Raw genomic sequence first — 25,825 nt, forward strand, 5'->3', positions numbered from 1 at the left:
GAATTGTGTTACAACATGTACAGTATAAATGGCATTACAGTGTACACGTACGTCATTGTTTTCGTTACCACAATTCTCGCTCAACAGCGACCTAGCTAGCTTTTAATAATACATCACGTCTTATAACGTTTTTCAAAGTATCTCAGTAAGCAATTAAATAAAATTAATTAGAAATAGCATAATCTAAAAACAAATGAAAAGGAATTTAGAATAAAACTAAAAACAGTACATAAAAACGTCACAAAAGAAAAATTAAAGTACAAGTAAAGTAAAAGTAAAGTAGTCATGTCGGCAGTTGACAAATAAACGTCTAACTCTTCGCACTATTCACGAATAAACGTATGACCCTTAACGCCCATCTCACCGACTGCACTAATGTATTCAGAGCCCCCTTTAACAGGACTTAGTACGGGGGAAGTCTAGCCCCTAGCTTTATGGATAGTACCTAATGAATTCAGGGGATCTGCCGGAGGGTTCAAATGAGCTGAGCTCGCAATTTAGACGCTTTATCCACGCATTCATCATGCCCCTGTTTAATTAGTGCACAGAATCACCTAAACGTTTCACGGGGCCAGCTTATATTATGCTACGGTTAATATTTGCTATACATTATTTCATATTAAACAGGGATTTATCCTGTTTCGAAAAAGTTAAAACAATGTTTATAGATAAAAAAAAATCTTTAAAGTACAATTCTTGTTTCTTTTACCGATGAAAAAAAATGTAGACTTATCATCTCAATTTACGTTCACAAACATATCCTTATCCTTAATGCAATTTTAGTTTTTTATATGCATTTTTAAAGCTTAAGGAGAATCTTCAAAGCATTATAAAATGAAAATGATTTTTTTTTTTAAATACAATTTAGATGTAATTTTTATCATTAAAAATTACATAATTTGTAGCCCATTTTTAATTGATATTTTTCGAAAAGCTTCCTTGACTCTTGACGAATATTTAAGAATAAAATTCTGCGCTTTTACAATGTCAATAGTTTATGTACATCTGCTTTTTAAGTTTTACGAATCCCTAAAATACAGAACATAACCTTTCTAACATAAGTATGAAGCTTACTAATATAAAAAGTCGAAATGGCCCAGTGGTAAGACCGCGTGAATCTTAACCGATGAACGTGGGTTCAAACCCGGGCAAGCACCTCTGAATTTTCATGTGCTTAATTTCTGTTTATAATTCATCTCGTGCTTTTCGGTGAAGGAAAACATCGTGACGAAACCTGCATGTGTCTAATTTCATCGAAACTCTGCCACATGTGTATTCCACCAACCCGCATTGGAGCAGCGTGGTGGAATAAGCTCCAAACCTTCTCCTCAAATAGGGAGAGGAGGCCTTAGCCCAGCAGTGGGACATTTTACAGGCTGTTACTTTACTTTACTTTTACTAATATAAAGTCGCGCAAAAAAATTAAATAACTAAATGAGATGAATTATTATTTATACCATGCTTAATTTTTTATAAAATGCCTATTCCACCTATTTACTATAAATACAAACATTTTTCTTCCCCAAAGAAATAAATATTAAACCAATCGTTCATTGAAATAATATAATAAAAATTTCATCTGAATTTAGAATTAGGAAAATAGTTTAAATAATAGCTTGCAACTCGAGCCCTCTCGGCGCCATCTTTAATCGTCACACATCTTTTAGTTTGGCAACCTCCCAAATTGACCCCACATAACGTGCTTTACAAACTCAAGCTTTGAATGTTTTATATGCACATACATACACAACGGCTTTTATATTTTACGATCCTAACTTCAACAAATCGTGCAATTGAAATACGAAAAAATGAGTTTTCCATTTTTAAATATTAAAACAAAAAATAGTTAATTATCGGTCCGTTAAAGACTTTAGAATCGTTTAAAATATGACAGCGTTATAAAATAGTGCTTTGGACGCTGTATAGGTAGGTAACGTAGAACCAGGAAGAATTAATTAATTAGTGTTGTTTTTCTACTCCGATTAAACGCGGTTACCTCCATCATGGCATTGAGATGGCATTCCGTTTCAAGAAAGTTTAATCAGAGCCGGAAATCGTATGGAAAAGAAAACAGGAAAAGTAATCATCGAGACGCCAAAGAATGTTATAGAAGGAGCGAAACTATAAAATGGCAACGTCGATGGGAACTATTGAATCTTGTGTTGCAGAAAAAGGAAATTGAAAGCAAGACAATTTGAACTGAAGGATTTTTTGTTTTAAATGGGCTTCGTATTACTACATCATTGATTTTTCTATTTATTAGTTCGAACGTTTCGACTACATCGTTTCAACTGACTTTTTTATTTTTGATACGTATGTACGTAATTAGAATAATGTGACAAAATATGGCTACTCGATTCTAAAAATATCAATTTCATGAGTTACAATACCAGTCTAGATTGCAGTATCAAATGACCCTGTTCAGACATCACAAGGACATACGATTATCCGTAAATCTACCGTCACACATCACTTGACGTGAAGCATTTATTTGTTACGCAATGATTGAAAACCGTTCACAACAATTTCCATAATATTATCGTACATCTAAGAAGTCAACTTTCGCTCGTTTGAGTTTCACCGATTTTGTAGTTTGACAACTTTGAATTACAATATTTTCCTCGATAGTGTGGTCTATTAATTATTGTATTCTATTATTTATTGTATCTACTGGTGGTAGGGCTTTGTGCAAGCTCGTCTGGGTAGGTACCACCCACTCATCAGATATTCTACCGCAAAACAGCAATACTTGATATTGTTGTGTTCCGGTTTGAAGGGTGAGTGAGCCAGTGTAATTACAGGCACAAGGGACATAAAATCTTAGTTCCCAAGGTTGGTGGCGCATTGGATATGTAAGCGATGGTTGACATTTCTTACAATGCCAATGTCTAAGAGCGTTTGTGACCACTTACCATCAGGTGGCCCATATGCTCGTCCGCCTTCCTATTCTATAAAAAAAAAAAAAAAATTGTAGATCCTTCAATTGTATTGTTTCCGTTTCATCATTATAGTGTAAACGTAGCTTGAATGAAGAAACTCGAAACTAGTCAGCGGATTAAAATTGAATTGGTCAAAATCGACACGTTATTCTTTAATTTTATCAAGATTGATTATAAAGATCATTCGAAAAAAATTGTAAGAACTTAATATGTACTAGCTACCCGTTGCGCATTCGCACCGCCACAATAAAGTACACATAAAACGTTTGTATTGTAATACATATTATACCTAACTTCAATCATGTTTTTTTTGGACATCTTCAACATTTATCATCATATTTTAGCCATTTTTCACAAAAACTTAATGAATTATACACCTACACTTTCTTCATGAATCACTTTGTCCGTTGGTGAAAACCTCATGAAAATCCATTCATTCCGAGTGAGTTTATTGCGTTCAGACAGAGAGACAAACAAGCAGACGCAGCCGGGGCATAGAGCAAACTATTGAACGATAAGTAATAAAAGAGGTTTATTTATAATGTCAATTGAATATAATACTTGTGTATTTAATTAAATTCTTTTTGTACAAAATAATTTAAAATTTATTTATTGAAAAACTTTTTAAAAAAACATTGTTATTTTATTAGAAATTTACAATGTTCTATACTTAACCCTACAGTTTGTACGCGCTACGCTGTCTCTATCGGGCCCTCGCATGACCGCTGTCCGATCGCCATTACAAATGCTTCCAATAAGTGATAACTTGACACCCACATGATGTGCCATCAAATTTGCCCATTGCATCACGTGTTGCAGGAAATAACCAGAACTATACCGAGCTATTCCAATCTATATCGTCTAACGATAGCGGCACGGAATTTTTATGCAATACGAAAGTAATCTATATTGCATAACTGATGTATGAAATCAATAATTAACAAAACCGTTTTATCTCAAAATCGAAAATCTGCGGTATTCGACTAACGGATTTGTCCCGTAAGCGATGAATTGACGATTTTTTCGCAATAAAAGTAACAGTTCAGATTCGTTTATCACTTTAACTATTCTTTAAATATATATTATAGAGCATTATTTTTACATCTTATGTGTTTAAATACGTTCTTGTCTTTTGTTGCAAAGATTTAATTAATTTATGAAATAGTTTCAATATACTTTTATTGAGTATAATAATTTAAAAAATATATATTCAAATCGTTATTAATAACCAATAAAAATGCAACGTATTATTATGGTTGCTACTGCTAGGCTCCTACGCATATATAAATACCTATCGGATGTTTGTAGAGAATGATGCATCACTAATTATTTTGTTCTCAAAATAGATATTTATCTTTAAAACAAATTTAGGAACATATAACTTAGAAACATATTTTATTTTATAATGGTATAATATTGTTGTGCAACGTTTTGAATTTCTAATATTGAATATTAAATATATGTATAAGTTATGTAAAATGTATATTAATATGAAATTAGGTTTATTATTATGATGTATTTAAATTTTTTTATCGAAACTTCATATAAACGAATATATAAAGCTTAAAATCTCAAACTATTTGATGCTAATTCAATTTTTTTTATATTAATATTTATTGTTGTGAAAGTATATACGAACGATGTTTAAATTTTATTAATCAAACAAATATAACCTCATAACCACAGAACAGTAATAAGCCTTCATAATTATAATCGTTATTCGAAACAGCTGATTTCGTACACGATCACAGCACTAGCCACTAAATAATTCACCTTAACACAAAATTAACGCACTGCGCAAAACTTTTTTCGAAAAAGTAACGCGTGCGGATTCAACGCGATGTATCGATACTCGAATTTCGAATATACCGATGTGTTGCGAGTCGGAAGCGGCGTAACGCACTGGCGCGAACGCCACGCTCCGCTCGCAGACACCGGCTGAGAAATGTAGGGGCGTCAAAATATGTTATTGTAGTGATAAACCTGCGTAATTTTCCGCTTATTAAAAATTAACATGCAAACCGTACGAGGGATATGAATGTGACGCCTATTTAACATGAGCCTATTCATAAACATTTACATTTTCCTAAGAGTTAATTTTCACATAACGATCTGTTACTATTTTTCTTACACCAAACTTTCATTATAATAATAATGTTTTTATTTTACATGTAAGTTATTAACCTCATGTAAAATCTGATGATCACTAATACGGGTGGTATTAGGTACCTAACAGTTCCCAAATTAAATTTAGATTTTACACTTTCTATTAGTTGGTAAGTTACTGGGAGACATCCTAGTTTCTAAAATAAGTCCGCCTTTGTACACGTATAATTTAAAATAACATTACCATTTTTTGTGTATGATTATTTTTCATGTTATGTATACAATAAAGATAATAAACAAACAAACAATTTTGATAATATAGTTCTACCAATAGTCATAATTATTTGTTTTCGTTATGTGAATTCCGACAACCCTGACTGCATTTAGTAGAGACAATAGACAGTAGCATCAACGGCGCGCCAGTGCTGTCACCAGCTAATATGGATGAACAGCACAATTATATCAAAATAATAAATATAATATTATTTGAACATACATAAGTAATATTTACGTAAAATCTATGATTATAATATTATAAATTTTCTTAATAATAAATAAGATTATTTGTTATAATATGTTAGAAACGATGCTTAATCGTAAAAAGCTACCTACATATTTGATTAACAATTTCATAAACTAATTGTTTTAGTATTTTTGGTAGAGATATTATAGATTGAGGATTTATATTTAGTCCTTGATTATTCCAGAGAGTATTTAGTACTGAGAGCCTGTATCGAATGAATGATGTTAGGTGCGAAGTTTATAATATCCATATTATGTTGACAGACCGGATGATAAAGTAGAATAAATTAAATAATCGAACTAGCACGCTCAAAATAAACGCGCTTACTTTAAAACCATGCTCACATAGGTACGTGCACTACACAGAGACACAAGCACACATGTACAAACTACCGCAATGCTTATATGAAAGTTAATACTGTCTGGTTCACCTTTAAAGGCAACTACTTCCATTTCAACTATAAAATCAGGTGACATGATTCATTTAATTTACGCTTTATATATTTTTCGTACTTTATGAACAGCAAGAAGCCGAACGAGGTCGTCCACCTGATGGCAATTCGTCTGCCAATTGACATTGCAAAGTACAAGGTGAATTGCACTTACTAGGTATATTATTATCCCTTGATCACAATGTTTTGATTCATTCATTAAAATTGCTCGACGGTACTTATAGTACGTCAAATAGTTAGTACATAACTACAATTATAATTGTAAACAATTTAAAAATATTTTATTTACAATTATAACGGTACTTTCTAAATCATCAACATCACGTAACGTAGCTTTCATATCAGCATGGAAAATGGTTAAATTTTCCCATAAGCATTTGCATTATGAGAAGTATAACCAATTAATTATACCCAATGCGTTTCAAATCATACATTCATATAATGATAAATATGTCTCTGTGACTTGTGTTCTTGACTAGCATACCCTTTAATTGGGAACACAGTAATAATATTATTAGTAGTAGTAGTATTACATATTATTAAATGATAGAATATCTGATAAGTTTCCGTACGTACATAGCGGACTTGCTCGTAGCTCTAACACCAGCCAGTTGTCAGACGGCAATACGATATATAATAAATATTAATTGTTTACAGTAAGGCTCCGTGTACGAGTACATGACGCTGAACCGCAATGCTATGTAACCTGTATAAATATCCCACCAGCACCTTATTTGTGAGGTGCAGTAGCTAGAAGGACAATGATCTTTATAATCTCAATTGACTTGGTAATAGGGCCCTGTGCAAGCCCGTCTTAACAGGTATCACCCACTCATCACATACTTCGAACGGCAATAGTATTATTTTTTTGTTCGGGTGGGAAGGGTAAGTAAGCCAGTGTCACTACCGGTAGATGGAACATAACATATTAGTTCTCAAGGTTGGTGGCGTATTAGTGATATAAAGAATGGTTATTATTTATTTTTTCGGCGCCAATGTCCATGGGCGGTAGGAATCACTTACCACCAGGCCCATTTGCCTGTCCGCCTACCTCGATAATAAAAAAATATCCCAACTAAGTAAATATCGACGTACGTTAATTATTATATCGTACATAATTTTACTAGATGTAGGGCTTTAATATGTGCTAGCTCGTCTGGGTTGGTACCACCCACTCATCAGATATTCTACCGCAAAACAGCAGTACTTTATTTTAGGCACAAGGGACAAAATGTCTTAGTTCCCAAGGCTGATGGCGCATTGGCGATGTAAGCGATAGTTAACATTTCTTACAATGCCAATGTCTATGGACGTTGACGACCACTTACCATCAGGTGGCCCATTTGCTCGTCCGTCTTAACCTTTACTACAAAAAAAATAAAATAAAAAGTTGATTAACTCAAGCAAATTAGAAATAATATAAAAAAGTTATAATTAATCTTATCTACAGACTATCAATGTCAGTAATAATGTTACAAACGTACAATAATGTTGGATAGATTTTGTTTTAACCTACAGTGAGTTCTTATTGAACAGATTACAAAGATTATTTGAATATATACAAATAAGTATAAAAAGCTCTAATACATATACTAACGTATAATGCACAGGTCATTGTGTCACTGCAGCAGTACCTTACATGCGTTTTTATTCATCTTGTGGTACGTCACCGGCATGGCTGCGGCGACATCCAACAATAAACTTCTACAAAAAATCTCGCTAATCAAAATTATATCTTAAAAACATATCATATTTCTTACATCACACAATGATTATTTATTTGCCATGACATAAGTTTATTTCAACAGGTTTCAATAACAGTGACTCAGTAAACGATAAAAACAAGGCTAGCTGTCTGTTGAATTTATTATGGTATTAATAATCTCATTATTCTGGTAATTACATTTTACGGTAAAACAATGTTAAAATGAGGAAATATAATAATAATAATAATATCTTGGGACATTTTTCACACACGGCCATCTGATCCCAAATTAAGCTTGTACAAAGCTTGTGCTATGGGAACCAGACAACTTATATACTACATATACTACTTTTTCCTTTGTAAATACATAATTATATAGAAAATTACACCCAGACTCAGGACAAACAGACATGTTCTTGCACACAAATGTCTGTCCTGGGTGGGAATCGAACCCACAACCTTCGGCGTGAAAAGGCAAGTATCTACCAACCACGCCAACCGGCTCGTCTATATGCTCTAATACTTACTAAAGTAACTTTAGTTTTCTTTTGTCGATGTTTTTTTTTATTTTAGGTTAATTATATATTAAAAAAATTTATAAGAGCTACAAAAAATTCGTCGAGAAAGAGCATAAGTGTCAACTTAATAATATATGACACGTCCGAAACTAATCAGAAACTCCCAATTCTTTTGAATTCTTACTAACCGCATTGCCGTTCATATGGTTAACCACACGCCGTTATCAGGTGTCGTAATGACCTTTATTTTCTGCTACATACGACTCATACCTTTGTTTACCTACATTTTCTTCGGTACATTAACATTCAGGTCGGACGTCTGTACGTTCACGGGAATCGTGATGTGTGCAAGCGTTAGCCACTCAATTAGATCATGACTCAAATTTTGAGGAAATCACAAATAAACATTGTAGGTTAAGCAATTATCAACGTTTTATTATGCGAAATTATATATTTTCTTTGTTTCTTTGCTCTACATACTTTGTGAATTCTTGTCTTTTAATTGTCAATTCTTTCAATGATCTTAATATATTTCCCAGGAAGCATCTCATTATTTTACTGTCATTTTATTTTTTTAAACAAAAATATATAAAATAAATTGCGTTTTTTATAGTTTAAAAAAATAAAGAAAGCGCCGGATTCACATACTTTGTATGAACAATAAATGAATAAACCAAAAAAGTTCATCTCATTTTGATGCAGTTGATTTTACTGAACATAAAATATTATATGGAAAGACAAAAAATGGAACTGGTTTCTAATTTAGAATAGCTCTTTCGTCGCACCCCGTTTACATTTTCTATTTCGAACTTGTCAATCGATAGTTGTTTGATCTGAAAAATCGGTTTTACTGGTAAAGCCAAGTTTAACATATGAGTTGAAGACGCGTAAAACTAAATCAAACGATCATTTTAAGCGATTTAACTAAAGTACTAAAATATTTTTTTTTACTTTAGCATAAGCGGTTTTCATTAATTTTATATAATACAATACAAAAGTTCCACAAAATTCATTATGCTACGCTGTACTCATTAAACAAAGCTACAATGTTATACAAAATAAAATAGGTTTTAACACGATTAACGTTTTCATTTCACTCAATTAACTAATCGTCTGGAAGTATATACCACGAGAGGGATTGAATGTCACACTGTCCAAGTCAATGGGCATCGCTCAGGGGGCAATGTCAATTAAAAACGGTCGAGCCCTAATTGTCTGTTTGTTTCGATTCAGGGAAGGGCGAGACTATCAGACGGTGAAAATAGGCCTGTATGGTTTCTGAATGACTACGTGTGCAATTTATTTATAATGCAAAAATATGCGTTTATCTGTTTTTCCGGCAAGATTACAAAATTCACATAAAACAAGTATGTTTAAGTAAAAGAATAGAAGAAACTTTACAAACTCCATTTTAATAAAACAATATATGTATACACGAAAAATATAAACGCACAGAAATGACAGGCTATTAAATTTATTTTTCTACAAAAACGTTTTTAAAAAAATTGAAGCATTTGATGTTGTACATAAAAAAACACTGTCCACAAGAAACTAAAACGCATTAAAATATAAGCAGGAGTAAAAACAGTCGCAAGTATGCAGTTGGTGCGTGAAACTCGTTGTAATCGATTGGTGCCGGATGGGTGCGCGAGCGTCACCGCGTCATTCGTTAGGGCTGGAATACTGGGTTTAGTAAAGATTTATCATCAATGTACCGTGCAATCAACTCTATCACTAAGACATTGTTAAAAAACTACAATGTTTTTTAGCGATACTTAATGTGTCACTAAGTTATGTTATGTTTCTACTTTTTAATCTTATTTTAGTGTGATTTCTAGGTATTGTTTATTTTAACAAAAATATATTAAATATCAACAATATAACATGAAATTAATAACTTTATTTAGCGTTCGCTTTAGTCTATTAAAGAAAGCATAAAACAATTGAGCTTAATTGCTACTGTTTTTGTTCTCTTCCATGAAATTAATAATAATTAGACAGCAGCCCTACATACAAACCGCTAATGATAGTTTAAAAAAGCGTCACCAATTGTTTCCACTAATGCCCTTTAATTAGGACACTCGAATTTTTTGATTCATATGTTATAGATATATAAAAGAAAAATGGTTTAAAATATACACAGTAAAAACCATACTGCATATTGTATATTATTAAAATATTTGCAAATTGTTTCGAATAAAAACACTGACAATATATCTTCTTACGCAATTGTACTCTGCCACCTAGCGTTAAATAGAAATACCACTGAATAGTTCTTAGTTCTAGCAACATAGATGTCGCTTTGTGCTATTAGTATTACATATCATCACTAGATGCCGCTTCACTCTTTAAAAATAATTTTAACTAAAAATATATTCTTACCTTGAGATGGTAACGCTCGTAGTGAAACAGCATCTTCTTCTATTTCATCTTCAACTTCTTCTTCAGTAATAGATGGAGGTGCAGCCCAACATCGTAGTCTAACTCCATTTCCAACGTTACTACCGCCATCTATTCTCACTCGAGGGAGGCTTCGCGTGGCATACTCTCCATTGTTATTGGACGTCTGAAAAGTTTAATGTAAATATAAATTACCTATTTTAAAAATTAAAACGGTTGACAGTGAAATCGACAGAAATATTACCTATAGAACTTTCTGATAAATTTCAAATTTATTTACTTTTAAATTAATAATCATTGATGTCAGTTATATTAAAGTTATTTTATTTATATAGTGTAGCGTTAGGTACAGTTGTAGGGTAGATACTTCTTTCGTCATTTACATAACATAAATTTATTTAAAGTTAGTGGAGATTGGATATTAGAAAACTCGTATAAATCTGGTCAAAACAGTTTGCAATATTTTGCAATAAATTATCACTTCAAAAATCGGTTAGTTTCAAGAATGAGTGAAATATACAGCTCACAATTTATAATATGTAGTTGTATATGACGTGTCATAATCATTATTTATGAATTTGTTCAACGGCTAGATAAATCAGATTTTATATATTTATGAAATGTAGTTATATTTTAAACAATAGCTATATAGAATAACTGTTTGGTTTCGAATAAAAGATTATTTTAACAACAGTTATCAAAAATAACTTATTAATTTCCAGTTTCTGATATATTTATAATTCAGGAATCAAGGATTATTTTTGAAAGAGAACTCAACTTAAAATTTAATAGTTAACGTTACATAATTTGTCTACTGCAAAATCTAAATGTCGAAGAACGTGTTTTGATGGTACTTTCACTCAAACAGCTTAGTTTAATCAAGAAGAAAAAAACACGCTACATTCTTTTAATAATAAAATAATCACCATGTATTACCGTAATGTTGAACAAAATATATAATAAGAAATAATAAAAACTGATACTTTAAATATTATTATAAATAAACTCCAAAACCCTCTCCTGAAATGGCGAGTAGGCCTTAACATGCCAGGACATAATTTACTCTACTTTAATTAAGTTCTTTAAATATTCAATTTTTTTACGTAGTGTGCAAGTAAATAACATAAATAGACGTGTTTTTAAATAATTAATTAGAGTGCAAGGTTATTCGAATTAGATAACAATACCATGAATGGGTCAAATAACTGACGTTTGACGCATAGAATGGTAATATCATCTGATATAACATAATTCTTTATATTTATAAGTCATAATCGTAATTACAATCATTATGTTCCCACGTCCTTCTATCTCCTTTCTAATATGCCCTGAATCATTCCTATCGACGCAATGTTTGAACGCTATCTCATCTATACTCTAGTTTTCTAGATAATAAAAAGTTTTATCGTTTTAGTGTTATGCAATTCAATGTTAATTATAAAAAGCAAGAAAGCAATACGACTACCCAAAATACACAAACACACACATCATTCATAAATTAATTAATTAAAAAGTGTATGGAAATCATTTTGATAAAATTAATAAACATGGACATGAAAATAATTTAGTTTTGTCTTATACGGTCATATAAATTGTAAGTTTACATGAAACTTACATTGAAGCAAATTAAGTGCGGGTTAAGGGAACTAAATCATAAAACTAATTCTAACGAATCTGACCCAATTACATGTTTCGCCGAAGCGCATGTGGAGAAGACAAGCAAGCAGACCACCATGCTAGTGTTGCTACACAAATTATAACTTTTAAGTATAAATTTATTTACAAAATGATCTTCTATATGAAAAAATATAGTATGTTTTTGTAAGCATAGGACATTGTAAAGAAATAAAATATAGCGGAGTTGCCCATGGAGAATTAACCCTTATCCAACAAAAAAGTATGCCTTTTGCATTTAAAAGCACTAACTAAACATGTTATGTGATTTGTGTGAATATTAAATTATCTTGGTATTTTAGATGTATAATTCAACTTTTTTAACGAAACATACCAGCCTAATAAGGTAATTTTCTATACAGTGTTTCTCAGAATGACTAGTGGTAACATCAGTCCACGTATATTAATAGAAGCCTATTAATAGGTCAGAGAAAGCACGTCGGGCATGATGGACCCCTCCCTTTATGTTATTAGATCTTACAGTGTTATTCCGTTTTATTTTTATGTTAAACAATTGACTGTGTTTTAGATAATGGTCTTTAGTAAAATGGACGCTTCAAATAAAACATCGCTTCCTTAGTCATAAAAATAGTTTTACGCGAGTATTTGATTTGTTTATTTTAAATAGTACTGTAATACTCATTTCGTGCACTGCAGACAATTTATTTGCTTATCACAATCAAATATTCTTTCATTCATACTATTAAATAAGAAGTGTTTTTTTTTTGTTTACTATAACGACTTATAAATCATTGTTAAAAAAATATTTTTTTAAGAAAAAATACCTAAAAACGAATGTAGTAATTTTTAAAACTGTTTATAGTTAAACAAATTATATTGACTATCTTAATTTAAGCTTGATATAAAAACTATAATATAATTTTATGTATACTAATCGGTGCTCATTGCAATAAAAGAAATCTCGATAATATTTGGTTTAGATACAATTTTAAATTGATAGAAAAAAAAAATAAAGGAAGTCCATTGTTATATGCTACAAAAAATAAATTCCATTTGAACAGTGAACGCGTAAGGAACGTAGCACACTTTTTACTTTGTACTATGTATCATTAACTAGAACAGCGTAATAACATGATGTCATCGCTTGTTCCAACAGATCCTGTAGGAGTAATGGGGTTACAAAGCTTCATTGTAGCTTATAGCGTGTTATATGCTTTCAATTTTTAACGACTACTTCCTTACTGATTTGATTAATAAAGGATTAAAATGATAAGTCTACAAGACGAGGACCACATAGAAATGCATGCGTACCTAATCTAATTTTTTTTTTTATATGAGTAGTTTCCGACCGCGGAGTGGAGGTGTTAGGTACCCTATGTCATTTTCTATACTCCTGACAAGTTTATGATGATCGGTTCATCAATATTTCTATATATAGTAATAAAGTGAAATAATGGCTTATAAACGGCACACTGGCTTCTCCTTTTGAGGAGAAGATTTGGTACTTATTTCACCATGCTCCTCCTACTCAAGTGCGGGTTGGTGAATACATAAGTGGCAGTTTTTAAACGCCCAGGTTGTACTATTCGTGAAAAGACAACAATATCCCAATTTCTAAGGTATATTGGACCTGTGGCTTTCACATCGCTCGACAGCACGTATACCGTTGATTTATTAAGGTTACCAATAATTCCAATACACCAATTGAGTATTAAGCACAACGAATACCACTAAATTGATAATAATTACATATTTTACATATTGGGTAATTTGATTAATATCTTTAAAGTTGTTCCTCAATTAAATGTATTTAATTTAGTCATTGCTCATATTCCTTATTACCTATAACTTCCTATACTAAAACTAAGTAACGTCCATGAAATTGCTTAAACTCAATATCAACTAGTAAAAGGTTTATTTTTATTAATCTAAAAACTAAAAGGATTACAGATGTATTGTAGCAAACTAACTAAAATTTGTATGTAAAAATTGAGATATTTTAATGTATTTGAGCTCTGCTTTCAGCAAGAAAACGGAACATCACGCACAAATTGAAAATCAAACGCATTCATTGTGACGCAATTCATTCATCGAATTGATTTCAAGAAATTCTTGAAGTGTATTGGCGTTCAAGATCGTGCAATTAGACCCTGCTGGATTTACCTTAGCGTTAAATCTTTTCGATTTTATGTGTGAGTGACCCAGTGTAGTAATTACACGAGGGACATAACATCTTCGTTCCCATCGTTGGCGGCACATTAACGGTGTAAGAATAGTTAATGTATGTCACAGTGCTAATGTGTATGTGTGGTCGTGACTACTTACTAGGTGGCCGATTGCTCGTTTGCATTCTTACTATAAAATAAAATTTGTATGTAATATTTTTTACAATTTTTAGATCTAAAGTCGACAAACTTGTAACAAATTCAATAATGTTAAAAATTTCTATGAGTAAACATTCAAATAAATAACTATTTTCAATGAACTGTATCGAAAATTAGATGTGAAAATTTATTTAATGCCAACAATGTATACTTCATTAGATACAAAATCTTGTATTTTGTATCTAGTAAAGTATACATTGCAAAGCTCATGAATAAAAGCTCGTCAATACAATTCAAATCAATACAAACAAGTTAGTGAGCAACTAAGCAACGATGATAAAACATCAGAACGAAGAACAGGTACAATGGAAGTGGTGTGTGGCAAATGTTTTAAATCTATGTGTGCGAATAAAATATTTATTATTGTCTTTTGTCCGTGCAAGAAATAAACTTTTTCAAAGTACAAAACCCCTTGTTTTGTGTGCAATATTTGTGACGCAAAAAGATTTGCTTCTATCACGCGTACTGAGGTGCCCGCTCTATATATTCTTTATTAAATTTTGCTGAGACATTAAATATACAAATCATGAAGAAAGTGATAACTCTGAATTTAATTACTTTAATACCGGGACAGCATACAGAAAACCTCTGACTATAAATAGGTTTCAATCATTGTCCATGTTATATTATAAATATATACATGTTCTATGTACTTCTATTAATATTATGAATAAAACCAAAACCTTAAGCTACAGACCAGGTCGTTAGGACGGGGAGGGTGGCACATCAAACTTAAGCTGACAAGACTTCACGTTTTTGACAGACCTTTCTAAAAACGATCGAAAAAAAGGCACAAAGTAATTTGCCACACTAATAATTCTTGATCGCACTTCCATAATACTCTCGTCTAAGGGAAGTATAAATCGATAATTGCTTGCATAATACACATGTGCGCGTCATGCACCTTAGCGTACATTGGCTTCGCATAAATACAAGTACATTGTACTTAGCCCAATATACTTAAAGGACATAATGCAATGTCAAATATCTACGGGTTGGAAACTATTGATCCGTAACGTTTTCAAATGCTAGTTCCGCTAGAGTTACTTGTAAATCATTTTCCTATGCCAATATTAAATTATCTTGTAGTATTACATTTATATAATCTTGTAAAATCGAGATTTAAAACGACTTATTAGGAACCTACTTTAATTTAGTACGTTTATTCTGATTTTTATATAAAAAAAGGATTGACAGATAACCTTTGTCAAATGGTAGTATACTACTACTTATTTCGTCCTAGGATACAAAAGAATCAAAAAATTTCATTGATATTATATATATTTTTTTGTTTCTAATAGAATACTATAGTAAAATGATACGATTGCGATGCTGGGACTATAATAATTTGGATGGGATTTAAAATATTCCCGAGGATTTTATTCAGGTGCAATCGATACGTTTACAAACGTGTCGAGTCGAATGCTCCAAACTAAATACAAAGATCCTCTTTGAGTGAAACACAGAAATACGTACAAATGGTACTTAGCACGTAAATAGCCCGGACCGGTAACGAGTCGCTGTTACTCGATACTCGTTGTTCGTACTATCTGCGAGGCGTTCCTCTCCTCATTGTTTTATAGAGTCGATTCGATAGAGCCCATTGTTGTTGAACTATGAATAATGGACTTACTATATGAAATTAGTACTTATTTATAGATTAAATTTCGTACTGAACTATCCTCTGTGTAAATACACATTTTTTTAAATATATAATAATAAATATTTGTATATCTGTTTGAGATTAAAATACCTCGATACCGTTTGACCGATTACCATTATTATGTGTGTATCAACTCTCAAGGTGCCATGCAATTAACGTTGTTAAGATTGGAATAGAATTTCTTACAGTACCAATGCTTATGGGCGTGAATACCATTATCCACTCTGCTTTCCCATTTTAAATTAAAAAAAAAAGCCAAATAATAAGACGGTAAAATATATTAACGGTTTTACATTCAGTTATACGATATATTTATAAGCACTAACATTACACGAAACAACTAATTCGTTTTACACATATACTCGAAAGGTTCAGTTCAATAACCTTTATGATAAATAAACAGCCAATGGTTACAATAACTTCTTTAGACATACAAATCTCAAGCGAAATAATAACCTTAATATTGTTTTCGAAAGTTTAAATACCTACAAATATAAAAAAAAATCCTCTCAAAAGGGTCACGTGTTACTTAAGTTCACCGACATAAAGTCATGAGTCAGAACGATTTGCCTTAAACGTTATATTCGCAATGCTAATAATAAATCGTTTTCAAACATATGCTATTCACACTCCTGTTTTTAGGATGATTTAATGAACTACATCAGACTTAAAAATTGTGTTATAATAAGATTTATATAACAAAATTTATGAGAATATGTTTTTATTTAGATTATTTTGTTAGGATTTATAAAACTTAAACTGGTCTATGCATGTTCGAATGACTGTTATTTAAGTTGAAATAATATTTATATAATATTTTATTATTTTCATAGTAAATAAAAAAGTGTAAAAAATACATTTATAAAACATTTGCCTAAAATATGACTAAGTATTATTAAATCGAATTGGTTAATTAAAAAAAAGTTTAATATACCAAAAAGGTTCTGAATTCGCTTACTTATATGGCCAGTGACATTAGTGAATGGGTTTCCATTAAGAACACCGTACACTTCTAAGAATCTGGATAACCACCGACAGTAAATACCTAAGCCAAGTTTATATCTTTATTTAAATAAATACCACATGTTTCAAATATGTGTTAATTGTAGCCTATAAAGCGAAACACACACGAAATTAAATGATTTGTGTGTTGAACTAGATAATATATGAAGTATTATTACAGACACAAAGATTAATACATTCGTATATAATAGTATATAAATTGTAATAGTATTCAAAATTTTGTCCTGTGATTGATTCAGATTAACACTTGTTTTATCATATGATATGTCTTAATTATTATTGGTTTTGTCATTTTCTATAACGAAAATAAAATATAAATTTAAAATATATGTTATTAAATTGAGATTAATTTAATTTCAAAATATCCTGTTTTTAAAAGAAAACGCTATTTCAATAATCGCTCAAATTTAAATTTCAGAAAAAAGCCGATGATACCGAATACAGAATAATAGTTGTATATTCATCGCAACTGCGTCAGTTATACAATCTCTATTATATTAGTTCTCGTGTGATATACGTTTTGATGTTCACATTATTGAATAATGTTTGCAAAGTAACTAGATTTAGTTGCTAAAATTATTTATTGCTCTGTAAAACCGTGACAGGTCGATACACGAAACGTGCAAAATAACAAGTAAATCAACAGTACCTTATTGCCTACGAAATAAGGAATAGAATGTCTTATCAAACAGCGGTTATAACTATCAACGAATGGATTTAAGTACTACAATTAGACCACAAAAGGAAAGTAGAGCACATGTCACTCTCAACAACAAAAACGCAATGCTTTATAGTGTTAAAACAACTAAATAAATCATTGTGACTACGAAAACAATCAAAACAAGATATGTTAGGTCATTTTAAAATGACTTAGCTCATTAGCAACTAGAAAATATACTAGTTTTAAATATATAAGGGCGAGAATTACTTAATAAATATAAAAGCAAAACCAATCACAATTTATAAGACTCTCACTACACTTCTTACCTTATAGTCCAAATAGAAGCCAGGAAATGACTGGTGGATAGCGTGTAACAATAAAATGATTATTAAAAAAATAAAATGTTGTTATATTACAATAAATGATGAGTTATTATTCCAAATAACAATATAAATTATACGCCTCGTTTTGTATATCTCATAAAAGCAACGACCATGTTTATAGACATAAACTGTTTTAATCGTTAATGTAATAACGAATAGTGAAAAGAAACTGAGACAATGCTTCCGATGTCATAACTAACACAAATTGCTTTGAGAAACAAGTTGATCACGTGAAAATATCATTCTTCTGCACGCTGATAATTGGCGTCACACCTATTATATAAGTAGCGTACAACAATATCTCTTTATACGATTATTAAATTGAAATAGTTGATCAATACTAAATAGTTAATATATAAATAAAAACATAATAGCAGATTCCAAACAACAATCTCCCTTCTCCTCAAAAAGAGGAGAGGAGGCCTTTAGCCCAGCAGTGGGACATTCACAGGCTGTTACGGTTACGGTTGAAACAACAATATTAAAAATTAATCTTTTTAGGAATTTAAATAATCTCAGCCTGTTTTTCAAGATGAAAAATTCTTAACCATAAGAGTTAAATTTCAATATCGATTTTGAACGCATTTCTTTGTAAAGTTACAAAATGAAACGTATTTAACGCAAATACTAGTTTTATTTCTGACATGTACAAAGTTCCGCTTAATTTTTTGTGTCAGTATTAGACTCTATTCTCACTAACACTTTGCCAATACCCATTAAATGATATCGCTACTGCAATGGACATTAAGATAAGATACTATGTAAATACTACTGGACTGGTTTCCAGTTTCGTCGGCGTGCAAGGAGTTAGAATTCAAGGAGTTGAAATACATCGCATTTGTTTTATCTGTATTTGAAATTTTAGTTAGAGCTTTTAAGTTAAAAGACAAACACATCTTTTCAATATTTAGTTAACAGTATCTATACAAGAAAAGGTTTTTTAATGTGATTATTGGGTATAAGTTGGAATGATAATAATGATTTTTTATATAATCATGAATTAATTTAGTTATTTAAAAAGAAATGTTACATAAAATAAATAATTTAAACATATGTAAACGACATACTTATTTATTCTTATAATGCATAATATAACAATAAATATTTCCAGACTATCATTGTAAAAAAAGGTTAATCTATAACAACAGTAAGACCGCCTAAGCATAAGTGGAACGTCTCTTTTGTTAGGGCGTTTGGCTTCGATTTATGCATAAAACCAGCACAGACGCCCACGCATCAAGTCTCTGTTTGTACTTTGAGAAATACTCAAATACGTTATCTTTACATACTGAATTCTTATTAAATGTACGTTGCGAAGTGTTAAAGTAAATAGTAGTAAGAATATTAAGAAATAGTTGACGAGAGTATTTCTTATATAAATCATAATAAACAATTGTTTCTGCCACATTTCTTTTGAAATTTATTTAATAATAATAACATTTAAACTACGTGCCACTCAAAAGAAGTAATCCTAATAAAATTTTGAGACAAATTTTATCACTCAAATGTACAGAAACGCACTCAAATTTATGTTTTAAATTTCATTACTATTGCACCCCTATAAGTATCGTTTAGAAATCTGATTAAGACAAGAGCAATAGTTCTGAATAAACGGTGGACATTTTTGTGATACTCATCTGTTAATAATTATCTAAAATTACAGTTACGAGTATGATGAAATCAGAATTAAGCTACGCAACATGTGCACGCGATACACTAGTATAGAAACATAAATTTTGTCGTAGTCACTATTTAATTTAAAAAAAATAAGTTCAACGCTCTTTTATATTTGCACAGAGTAAAATACGGTAGCAAATTACCGTTATAGTAAACAAAGTTGTCTATTGCGTTCATATTCAGTTGCCGATTTCAATAATGATTTAACTCGTTTAAATTAAAAGTTCTTTGTAAAATTTTCAATATTTATTTTATATTACTTATCGAAATATAATATTTTAAAAAAAAAATGCACCTTGAAATCTATACTAATAAATGAGGAGTATTTTTTTGTAAGCACTTAACAGAAAAACTACTTAACCAATATATGTATATAAAACTTTTACTAGAAGATGCAGCAAACTTTGGAGAAGGTTTAAATATATGATTTTGTTATATAAGAAGATCCGCTTCACATTTACACCCCCTTTAAATTTAGACTATTAACGTGACAAGTGTGATTTACATGTTCTTGTAATCGATAACGTCTTCAAATGTCAAATCAGTATACACTAAAATTAAAACGACGCACAAAAGAATCTTTACTTTATTTGTATTTAAGTACATTATTAATAGTGCTTTAGTAAATGTTAATAAGGAAAACGCCAAACCTGTATAGTAAATGGAAAATAAATTATCTCATCTAAAGTAGTAGCCTCTGCTGTTTAGACTGATATTTACATACTGATTTTCTATGTTAAATATAGAAGTTTTATTTATCACAGAAATATAAATTCAAGCGTGGCTAATAAGTGCAGAATAAAATGGATCTGGACTAGAATCTCACACAATAACAGATTGAAAAAAATCACAACGTACTTTTTGCAAACGAAAATACCCGTAATCCGCATTTTCTATTCAATTTCTTTAAAAGTTTTTGCAATAAGTGAAAATCGAGAGTTTCAAGTAAAAGATAAATTACCTCAAAGATCAGGAAAGCGGAACCATTGACCTAATATAGCTCAAATTTATAGACAAAAACAAATAACAATGTCTGCTCAATATTCAATGTTCCGTGCGATGCATTGGCTATTTTGTAAGTTTTCAGTCAAAACTAATGATGATCATTATTTGTATCGCGACGTCCTTGCGCTAATTGTAATTACAAATGTAATCGTATGAATGAACAAATCGTGCAAAAAATATTTTCAACCGACAAAGTTCCACATTTGATTGAAACAGCTCTAGTAAAGCCGTTACGCTCTATTGATGTCAGATTTAATTACGTTACTATGTCCGGCTTTATGCTATTGATTACAAAATATGAAACAATAACCACATAACTATAAAAAATAACGCCAATCTTGGAATTTTAAATGATGATTTAAATTAAATGTTTATCGGCAACAAATCGAAATACCAGGCTATCAGAATTGTATTAAAAGTTGGTTGAAGCTGTCTGGCTTACTTACAGCTAACTCTTCACTAGTATACGCCGTGAATGTTCGTCGATCTTGCTGGAGAACACAGTAGAATGGCTCCCAAGAAAGAGGCACACCAACAACGGCACCACTAACCGCACTTGTCGCTACATCTGAAAAAAAATAATTAAAAAAATATTTTTAATTGACTTGTTAAATAAACCAATGAACACGACGGATTTAATTATATGATTATACATATACGAATAATTATATGACTAGATACTAAAATACAACAAGCTACACGATATAATTGTTTTTTTACACTAACACTTTTCATATATATCACATAATAAAATATAATATAATATCATATAACATTTTCATCAGTATAAACATTCTCAAATCAATCAAAGTAATATGACTGACGATGAGATGAGCTTTTACAAGTTACTGCTCAATAGTTACTTGCAAATACACCACCAAGAGTAGCAAAATTAAATGTCATAGAGACAGCGTGTGTACTGTTATATTAAGTCGTTACCAGCGCCTATATAAGTATATAATTAATAAGTTATTAAGTCTAATCGACTTAACCTATTTTCTTATATAATTTAATTGCATTTATAGCAAAGTAACAGGTGTTCCTGCGATGTATTATAATGTTTTATACTAACATCTAATACGATACATGGAGATTACTATAATTTGTGTTATAAGTCAATTACATAATAACTAATTTATATCGATAATTTAACGAAGTAGGTATGTGGAACGATAGAGGTAATTTATATATGTAATTTGTGCCTGCGTCTTTACTCGCGATCAATTTTATGTTAGTTTATAAGTCTAATCATATAGCATTGCAGCCGTGATAGTCATGATAGATAGTTGTTGATGAGTTCAAACCCGGGTAAGTACCACTGAATTTTGTGAAGTAAAGAAAATGTGCACTCCAAACCTTTTGCTCAAAAAGGAGAGGAGGCCTTAGCACAGCAGTGGGACATTTACAAGCTGTTGTTTTACTATAACATATTTATTTATTAAATAATATATCAAGCGAAATTGAAAACATGAATTAATTACATGCGAGGCACCTATATATATAGATAGTACATATGGGAGAACGTCTTTAAATGGTTTGACCATTATGATGCTGAAATTTTTTATACTCTTTATAACTCAATTATACAAAACTTCGCGGCTTCGCCTACTTGTTCAAATTTCATCCAAATCCGTCAAGCCATTTTTGTTTGATTAATTAACAAACATACCAAACTTCAAATACATAATATTAGATGCATTTATTAAGTTTCTCATACTTTTTATTTTATTAAACATTCATTTTGAACAATTATTTGGTAAATCGTAATAAAGGAAAATACCAATACCCTATTACTTTAAAGAGATTCCTAGTTGATACCGATTGTTGTCTCTTATAAGGCGATAAAGCACAACTTTCCTGTACCATATACCCGTATTTATAGGAGTTAATTCACAAAGGCCTTGACGCCTTGTGTCTATAAAAGGGGAACAATAATTGTTACCAATTCTTTTCAATGCATATGCGCAGTCGTGTTTACATATTGCGTTTATTGCGCACGCAGTAAATATGTTGGACGCAAACCAATCCGAATTCAACCATGAATAGGTACCATGGTACAATGTTGCATTTATTGCAAACGATAATGCTAACAAAACAAGCTCTGAAATGCGAACTCGTCTTTTATTGTCAGGTCATAGACAAAATTATAATAAGCCCTCGTTGCGTACATTTGAAATATTCCGCTTTGTGAAACAGACGACGGTTCTACAGTTATTTAAACCTAGTTGCGGTCAGTGGAACCTCAAGGCTGCGATAAATGAAAAAAACAAGAATGCTCTGTACGATTGGACGATTGCATTGGTATTACAAGTCGATAGGATATTGGTAATAAATTTTACACCAAAATGGATACCTGATTGTTTTGAAATACGCGAATTAACAAACACTTTTAACGGTTATTAATGTTTAAATTGATTCTGTCTGTCGAAGCATCAGCTTTGATATATCTTCTTCGAAATATAAAAATGTTAATAAGTAATCACATAAATGGTTAAATATTTCACATACAAGATCTATTAGGTAATATATAATGGTCTGCAAATATTATTGTGTCGTATGCATATTCTATACACGGTTCTTGTGTACTTCTTCGCATAAGAGCTTATGTCCTTGTTATAACCCTGACTCACTCACCATATTATATTACAAGCTCGATCAATTTTAATATAAAATGAAATATATTCCTTTTTTTCTTTATCTGTGCATATACATTTACTATAAAAGGTAAATATTATTAGTTAAAATTAATGTTAGTAGTTATTATTCAATTTATTCACTACTAATTCTAATAACTCTACCTTTTTTGTAATAACCTTTTTACTGAATTTAGAATTTAGGATGTGACTATTATGTTGATAAAAATAAAAAATATAAAACACAAGTTTGGTGAAGCTTTGGCTGTTATCTAAATTCTAAAAATAATTTTTTATTAAAAATTAAATTTTGTATTATTATTAGTTGCTACTTGGGATACCGAAATATTTTTAAATATAAAGTATCTTTAATAATTCTTACATCATTCGTACGAAGTCGAGATTGGCGGCTAGTAATTTATATATTTTAATATTTGTCTAGGATTAACTGGTTGCATATAAAATTGATACAAAGAATTATATTTAAGTATCAATTAAAAACCTATGTCCTTAATTTGTATAAATACCCAGAAATATACAAACACACATGAGAACAATGGCAGCAATTGAAGCACTTATTCAGCTAATAAAAGTCGTTGATGCGACGCCGTACGTTGCAACGTGGATTAATGCGTTCCATTTAATCTATTAAACACTGACTCATGATACCATCAGCAGAAGAAAGCACAACTTTTTCTAACAAATACATCTTTTAAAAGTTTTGTAACTCTTACAAAAAACCTTCTCCAAACCGTTACCATTTCTCTTTAGGCGGAACTCTCCTCTCGTTTTAGATTATCAAGTTTAATAGGTCTAATCTTTGTAAGCCTTAATTTTGTATAACTTACAAATAAACGTTGATTGATTTTAATCGACTTTATTTGAATGAGGTATCGTTAACCTTGGTTTTTCAAAAATATGTCCATACCCAAGACATGCAATAATCAACTGATGCAGAAACTGATGCATGATGCTGATCAATATTCGTCATATATTTACATATTTTGAAAATAATGTTGATGTTCTTGTAATGGAAACTCAATCAGATGATCAGTATACAATTACGAGTCGGATGAAATTGCTTTCGAGACTCATTGAGACATATAAGAAAACAACACGAACATAAGCACATAGGTATATATATTGCTTACACAGACGCAGTACTACGCAGTACTACATTTTACTGGTGGTAGGGCTTTGCGCAAGCTCGTCTGGGTAGGTACCACCCACTCATCAGATATTCTACCGCAAAACAGCAATACTTGATATTGTTGTGTTCCGGTTTGAAGGGTGAGTGAGCCAGTGTAATTACAGGCACAAGGGACATAAAATCTTAGTTCCCAAGGTTGGTGGCGCATTGGCTATAAGCGATGGTTGACATTTCTTACAATGCCAATGTCTAAGGGCGTTTGGTGACCACTTACCATCAGGTGGCCCATATACTCGTCCACCTTCCTATTCTATAAAAAAAAAAACCTACACAAACAGACATTCTAAAAACTAAAAATTAAACTCTAATCTTCAAAAATCGTACCGACGAAAAAAGTCTAAAAACTTCTAAAAAGAACGTAAATAATACTCATAGTAACGTTTGTCACACCATGTTGTTTAAACCGTACTTTGTAAGGCAATGAAACGGATATGTAAATTTAAATTTATCTTTAGATTTAATTCACCAATTACATTTTTAGTAGTGTTCTCAATGTGTACACTGATGATGACATGAAGTATCTACAATAAACATAACATACGACTTAATAAAAGTTGTGAAAAAGCACTATGAAAAAGTTTAAGCGCTTGTGATTTGTACCCGTCCAATAATAATCGTTTTAAAATTTAAAAAGAAAACCTTTGGATTCTAACGTACAATTTTATGTACTTTAAAATGTGGGTATATGGCGTATTATTATAGTTCATTAAGCAGGCATAAAATGGATCCCGCTAAAGCGATGAGAGCAATCGAGGTCCATCTCCGAGACGGTCAGGCGTTCCGCTTTATACTAAGAAACACGAACTTATTATATTTGCCGCCATTATAGACACTACATAAAGTCGCGTAGTATAAATGCATGAAAAATAATAAATAATAACAATAATGTATACAAAATTATTTTTCTTT

The 25,825-nt window shown here is 30.9% G+C and overlaps 1 protein-coding gene across 6 annotated transcripts in view; it reads right to left on the reverse strand.

The window, feature by feature from the left end:
- The window catches only part of LOC126774017 (ras GTPase-activating protein raskol), a 139,013-nt gene that overhangs the window by 68,717 nt on the left and 44,471 nt on the right, over positions 1–25,825 (reverse strand). For 2 of the 6 annotated variants that reach the window (XM_050495336.1, XM_050495313.1), the window contains 3 exons: positions 21,520–21,641; positions 18,335–18,364; positions 10,625–10,808 (listed from right to left, as the gene is read on the reverse strand). In XM_050495336.1, coding sequence (XP_050351293.1) covers positions 10,625–10,808; positions 18,335–18,364; positions 21,520–21,641 — 336 coding nt within the window. Of the gene's footprint in view, positions 1–4,612; positions 4,829–10,624; positions 10,809–18,334; positions 18,365–21,519; positions 21,642–25,825 lie in introns of those variants that run through there. The other 4 variants (XM_050495321.1, XM_050495402.1, XM_050495392.1 and 1 more) reach the window with 4 other exon arrangements.

Source organism: Nymphalis io, chromosome 2 (assembly GCF_905147045.1).
Source record: "Nymphalis io chromosome 2, ilAglIoxx1.1, whole genome shotgun sequence".
NCBI classification, from domain to species: Eukaryota; Metazoa; Arthropoda; class Insecta; order Lepidoptera; family Nymphalidae; genus Nymphalis; species Nymphalis io.